This window comes from Phoenix dactylifera, chromosome 11, assembly GCF_051530095.1.
Source record: "Phoenix dactylifera cultivar Ajwa chromosome 11, Ajwa_hap1_PhDact_Kaust_v1.1, whole genome shotgun sequence".
Lineage (NCBI taxonomy): Eukaryota > Viridiplantae > Streptophyta > Magnoliopsida > Arecales > Arecaceae > Phoenix > Phoenix dactylifera.
Genome location: NC_143200.1, coordinates 21947392 through 21954687, shown reverse-complemented (window position 1 = coordinate 21954687; position 7296 = coordinate 21947392). Strand labels below are relative to the sequence as shown.

At 39.6% G+C, this 7296-nt stretch overlaps 1 protein-coding gene across 1 annotated transcript; it reads right to left on the bottom strand.

Annotated features, from left to right (window-relative positions):
- Positions 1–4635: 4635 nt before the first annotated feature.
- On the bottom strand, positions 4636–5513 carry LOC103714146 (F-box protein GID2-like). The gene has a single exon (XM_039122492.3). The coding sequence runs from the start codon at positions 5396–5398 to the stop codon at positions 4862–4864; it is 537 nt and encodes a 178-aa protein (XP_038978420.1). The 5' UTR covers positions 5399–5513; the 3' UTR covers positions 4636–4861.
- Between the last annotated feature and the right edge of the window lie 1783 nt (positions 5514–7296).

Genomic DNA, 7296 nt, shown 5'->3' with positions numbered 1-7296 from the left:
TCCTGAAAAAAAGCACAATTATACTATAGCAATTCCCTTGGGGCTCGTTTGGTTCGCGGAAAGTATTTTCCCTCCTAAGAATATGATTCCTGGGAATCAGATTCCTAGGAAGAGGATACCTAGAAAAGTACTTTTGGCATGTTTGGTTAACCATGGGATAGTGACAAATTTCCAAAGTGCTTATGTTTGGTTGACCATCCACTTTCCTAGAAAAGTTATGTATAATTACTATTATGCCCTTAATAAAAATTAGGTCTTTAATGCCTCTTTAATGCTTCTTTAATGCTGAAGGGTCTTTTTGGGAAAAAAATAAAAAAGGAGTGATTCCCACCTCATGGGAAAGTAACTTTCCCATGTTTCTCATGGGAAAGACTTTCCCATGAAATATGGGAATCATATTCCCATGGGAATACAACTTTCCCATCTCTCTCCTTTGAAAACTCCAACCAAACAAGAGGCATTTCATTACTTTTCCGTTGACCACACTTTTCCCCCTCCTTTTCCTGCGAACCAAACGAGCCCTTGGTAAATAACTTCTAACAATATCCAGAAGCGGATAGGTCAGCAGCAACGTCCATGTCCATGGAAGAAAATTTTTCTTTGTTGCCTTTCAAGTCTTCTCACGCAAACGAGCAATGCCTTTTGTTGATACATAAGAACTATCTGAGAATGCTATTTTGGCTTTGGAGTGGCATCAAGCTACGGTTTATTAAGAAAATTAGATAACAAACGACATGATAAAAACCAATGATGGACTAAAATTAAATTAAATAAGAATCCAAAGGGCCTTGATAACAATTACAATGGGACTTCCATCTTCTCTTTTTTAAAAAAAAATTTATCCAAAAACAAGTGATAATTCAGGCCAAACTTAATCATACAAGAGGCTTACCAACTCAACTCAACGGGGCTGCACCTTCAACTTCCAACCCTATGTATAATTATGTAGAGAGCGGTTTTCTTCTAGCTACCTTATTTATATGTGACCCCTACGCGCCACATTTTTACTTGATAATTAATTCTTTTACTAATATGTTAATTCTTCATGTCCGACAATACTAGTGAAAGATAAAATAATAAATTATATATATATATATATAAAGACTCCAATTATATTACACAATAAGCAAGTAAAATAAGATGTCTAAGCTAAACTTGAAGAATAATCTAACATAATCTTTAAGCTACCCAGCTAGCAAGTCAGAATTCAAATTGGCATCACATTGCTTGCAAAAATTGTTCATGTTGGCCCCCCTTTTAGACATGGAATAGAAAAAAAAAAATGCTACGATATCCCACACATATACTTGTACAATTCCAAGTGGTGATAAAAGGGTCCGTGGCACTTGATGGTTCAACCACCACCCTCTTGAGTAACATCAAAAGCCTTGAAACAAAAAGCTGTAAGTACATGCTTACATATATGAAGTATTATGGTTGGGCAACATATAGAGGCATATAGCCTTTGATTATTGAAGATCAAGCCTACGAGGTTCACCAATCCACAGCACTCTAAACATCATCATCAGTTCGTCTCACCTGTGTGAACTCCTTAAGCCAATGAGGGGCACCAAGCCTTTGTTTCGTCTGTGACCTCAAACCAAAGAAAAAGAGACGAGAGCAAAAAGGTGAAGACAAACTTGAGCCTACAAATTAACTAAGAAAGTAACTTCGTGCCCCTCATTAAAATGTCATTTAATGATTGGGGCTTGTTAATCAAGAATTTTATTCTTAATCCCTTGTTTTAATGGCTATGTAAACTTAAGTTTTGGCTTGTGCACGAAATAAAGTATAAGCGTGTTAAAGAAGGGCACAATGCATATGAAACAGTGACATGCATGTATAAAGCAAGGATGGCTAGTGCAAGGCAAGAAATTAGAATACATTGGTTCCGCTTATTCCTAATTGCTTCAGGGCCTATCTCTCGATGTGGTCAATACTCCATACTGTCGGGCAGCGTAGCTTACACTTATTCACTTCTCTTGCACATGCACACAGGGGACTAAAATGAAATATTGCTAGACCCCAATCATTATATGGTGATTCAAGGAAAGGTCATAATTAATTTTTCCCATGTTTTTAACTAGGCATTCCAAGCACAAGCTTCTAGCTTTTCCTTATAAAGCAAATTACTAAGGAATTATCATAATGATCCTCAAAAATTCCAGAAATTTGGGAGATTCAAGAAGAGAAACCCATCATAACTATAAATTTTATGAAGTTGGGCTAAAATTGTTGAAAATTAGTGTGGTTAGTGGTCAAGAGATATGATTTTGCACAAGATGAGGGTAACAAATTATTTGTCAGATCATCATTATGCTCCAATCTAAATTCGTATTTGAACTCCCATGAGCCGCCAACTTTCATCAATCCAAAGTTTCAATATGAAATTCATCATTTTGAGGGTCAACAAGAGCCCACAAGTAAATTTGAGAAACTTCTATCAATCCAAAATTTAATATTACATTCTACTATTTTGAGGGTTAACAAGAGCTGAGAAGCAAGTTTTTATCCTTTTAAGAATTTTTCTTCTCTTGGATGTAGTAAGGGTTGTAAGGGTTATAGTAAGATCGTTCCATTTTGACCTGGTGGTTGCGATTCAAATCACAAAAATAATCTCTCCTCAATATCATCCATGTTATCCTAAAAGTAATCAACTATATTGGATGTAGTGGTCGTGGGTTTAAAACATAAAAATAGCCTCTTTTCGATATCATCCACGTTATCCTAAAAGGTAATCAACCATATCAGATGAGGTGCTACTACAAGATTGGGAATTACATTAATACACATGGTCCTAACTACATGCGTACCTATATAAATTTATTAATGGTATATTAATAAATTTAATGGTGTCACAATGTGCACTAGTTTTGCCTTTGTGCTTTTAACTTAAAATTTATTTATTTATTTCATAACAAATTATGCATCCATTATTAGGATGTACGGACTCGGCTAATTCAATTCTATCACTCCCTTCTAAATCGCTAACCAGATTGTCTATGCTAGATAAAAAGGCTTGTCTTGGTTTATTGATGTGTATTTTTTAAAAGGCTTAGGGTTTCTGCATCATGGTTGATACATTTTGTTATGCTGCCATGGAAAATCCTTTTGTGCAATTGATCAAAGCTCTGGGGATTAGTACTTTTTTTTTTGAGGAAAAAAAACTTTGAGCTATTAAAAGCATAATCATCATATTCCTAAGAGCAACACCAATTAATATGATTCCAGATCAATAATAGACATCAATTAACTCTTTTTTTTGGAGGCAATTCTTTTTCTTTTTAATTGGTTCAAATAGTCACAATTATCCATTCCATACTATTGAATGTCTCCCACCTCTCGCATGCTTGAATGCTTGTCCTCTGTCAAGCGTCAATTGGCATACCTGCTACGCTATTTATGACTAATTATAACCAATCATATGCCATGAAGAGGCAAATAGCATACAAATGCATTAATTAAACCCACCTTCAAAAAAAAAAAAACTCCCTTCAATTTGAAGTAGATAATCCAATATCAGAGTTCGAGGGAAACTCCACATACTTTCTTCTAACAATCCACATTGATAATTGCACAAGCCCTCCTCCAGAAGCGGCCCAAAATACTTTAGAAAAAACCACTTTGTCCGTATTCCTTTCGAACAAAAATTATATAAGACAAGACTCTTATTTTATCACATATTCTCCTGCATCCATCTTAAAAATGATACCTAAAAGTCAAATAAAAATAAAACTCATACTACGAAAAGAGCCCGTCAACCTCTAACTTTTTAAAAAATAAATACAAAATGATTAATTACTTAGCATGTATCATCTGACCATATAATGCGTACTGATAAAAAAAATATTTTGAAAATCATGTATCGATTTACTTGGCAGTGTGTATTGGATCATTGCTAGATATATATCAGATAAACTTTCAGTATGTATTAGAAAGTGGACGAATGCATATCGTCAACCATATAGTATGTATTAATAAATATGATATTATGAAAACGATGTATTAATTTATTTAAAAATATATATTAAAATATTAGATGACTAATTTACTAAGTGTGCATCTAACTATATATCCATTTACTTAAATATATATATATATATATTAACTTGTTAAATAACTAATTTATTTATTATATAGTATTTAGATACATAGTATGTATTACAATTTTTTAATCATAAAATGATTTTATCAGTAGAAAAAATTTATAAATTTAAAATTTTTTTCTTAAGATGTGCATTAAAAGAATATAACTAAAGCAGTACTGAGCTGCCGATTCACCAAAAAAAAAAAAAAAAAAAAAAAAAGGAAAGAATATGACTAAATAATAAGAAGTCCGCCCTTTTCTCTTTTTTTTCCTCTTCGGTGTTCCTTCCCTTCGGCCTTCTCTTTTGTCTTTACAGGCAAAAAAAATCCAACACTGCCAATGGAAACCAATCCACATTTATTAAACTATCCAATTACAAGAACAAAAAGAAAAAATGGGAATACCCGCCTTCAACCCAGCACTAACTCCCACTTTCCCTTCGACCTCTTCCGCTCCCCTTTCCGTACCCCCAAGTATTCTTCTCCCCCAGTAACCCACATCCCCAAAGGCCAAGACTCAAACCAAATCAGGCAGTAAAATTTACACAATAAAAGAAAAAACGTGGGGGAAGTTGGATTCAACGGTCCATAAAGTTTACACAGAATTAGAAACAAAGAGAGCACACACCTCTGGAGCAAACCACAACAGCAACGGCAGAGAATAAAAATAAAAATAAAAATAAAAAATCGAAATTAGAAATTAGAAGAAGAAGGAAAAAGAGGGTGGGTCTAAAGCCGAGATCCACGAGATCCGGTGGCTCGCCCGCGGCCCTCGTCAAGACCCGTCTCCGCCCCGCTTGTAGTTGGGGTTCATCTTCTCGAAGTAGCCGATGGAGAGGAGGGAGAGGGAAAGTTGGACCTCGTCCTTCCCCCACCGCGCCGGCAGCCCCCCACCGGCGGCGGCGGTGGCGGTGGCTGGGAGGTGTAGTGGGGGAATGGCCGCAGGGCGGCGGAGGGAGGGCTTGAGCAGGGGGAGAAGGTAGACGGAGTGGAGGCGGCGGAACCCCCCCAGGGCGAGCACCACCGACCGGAGCTGCTGGTTGCCGCACCCGATGCTGGCCCAGTGGCGGACGCACACCGCCTCCCAAAGCCGCTCATCCTCCGCCATCATCCGCCACCGCCGGCTCACGCACGCCGCCGCCGCCAGCGTCCTCGCGTCCGCCCGTTTCAGCACCTCGAACACCAGGTCCTCCCCCAGTTCCACCGCCGCCATCTCCGCCTCCGCCCCCTTTTCGCTCTTTCGCTTCTTGTTCGCCTCTTCGGCGGCGATCTGGAGACCCCCGCCGTCGGATCCGTCGCAACGCCTCTTCATCGCTCCTCCGGCGAGCGACTCCGGGAGAACGGGATTGGGCCGTCTGGATTTCGATCTGGAAAAGGGTACCCTTTTGTTCGTCTCGTGTCCTGTCGTCCGTCCCGAAGGGGCTTTTAAGACGGCGTTATGGAGTCGCGGCCTTTTCGTCATTAAAAAAGGCATGGAGATCGGGAGGAATTACGGGAGTGCCCGGCGGTTTGGCTTTTCCCTGACGACAAGCCGAAGCAAAATAAATGCGCTTTGCTTGGGGCTGTTGCCCTTCTCTCATTTGTTCCGAGGCGTGGAAATGACCACTGCTCAGCCACTTGGGCCGGTAAAGTTTGTGAGAGCAGGTGGGTGAGACGAGAGAGGAATGTGACACTTTTTTGTCTCCATGTATCATGGTGGAGCCAAGTAATCTGCTCCAAATTAACGTTACGTTGGCCAAAATCAACCAAACTAGTTGCTAACAACGGCCAATTTATCTTTCTTCGTTTAAAATTTTTAATACCACAAGTTATCCTTGATCAGGTAACTAGAATAGTAATTCAGACACACCCTTCGGGAGTATGAATGAACTATATACATGGGATCACACTGGCAACGTCCTCTGATGCTGCTGAACTCTCGCTAAAGTGTATCTTTCTTCATTGGACTAGCACGTAGGCATGGCAAGTCAAATTCTAACATCTATTATTGATAGGTAGTAGTGTATTAAGGCTGAAATGGAAAGAGATCGATTCTTTTTGGGTGGTAATATATATGGCTAAACATATTTAAACTGCTTTCTACTATTGATTTTTTGTATATTTTATTATCAGATGCATATAGATGTATTTCTTCTAGGTTGGTATGAACAAAATTTCAGTTTTATTATTAAAAAAAAAATCTCATATGGCTACAGACTTGCTTGATCAATCTCACCGCATACCACCACAAAGAGATGCAACTCAAGCAAAAAGATTATCTATCATGGAGTTTTTAACTTCGCGGGTGCGACAAGAAACATCACCTTAGGCGGTGGAGTGGAGATGTACGAGAGTGAGTGGTTTGACATGTAGATTGTTTGTTAAGATGGTGCTAAATGGCTATAGTAGATGCTCAGTATCTTAACATAGAAAACAATGTCTACATTTGCATGGCTATGCATGACGTATGGGTCAGACGCTGATTCACATCTTAAATAGCAAGCTTCTTGTTCGGTTGAGTCCATTTAATATATACTAAGGAAATAAAATGTTATTATTTATATAAAAAAAGGCACAATATGTCAATGTTTTCGTCAGCCTCTATTTTGTGAAGAATCTTCAAGCCAAAAAGAAGCTTTGTTCCATATGCTGTCATGGTATCGGCGCAACTTAATTACTTAACAAGCCTTTTTTTTGCTAATGAAAAAGGGGTAGGGGGGAGGAAGGGACAGGCCCAACCCCGCGTAGCAGCCCCCACTGGGCCCCCGCCCCGCCAGGAGAATATTCGATGCGGGCAGAAATGGCCGTGTGTTGGGCACTCCGACCGGTTTTACTCATACCCTCCCCACCCATGGGCCCGGCTTTAGCTACCCCTCTGGGCTCTGGCTCGAGTCCCAAGTGTGAGTACGTCACACCCGGCACCACCCCGGCTACTAGCGGTTCAAGAGCGGTCCTATACCTCAAGTCCAAGCAGTGGCCAAAGTAGTGAGCTCCGGTCCATAATTTAATCGTCGCCGCAGCGATTCGAACTTGGGACCTTAAGGTTAGAATTTCTGCCCAGTACCACTAGGCTACCACCTTGGTGGCACTTAACAAGCCTTTGCATGTAGCATTTTTTATGTTGCTCGGAGGGGTGGCTTCCCGACCTTGTAGGTTAGCACCTAGACAAAGACTACCTACAGGCCTTTTCTTTTAGATGGCGAGGATCTATTTATGAAATCACTGGTCGTG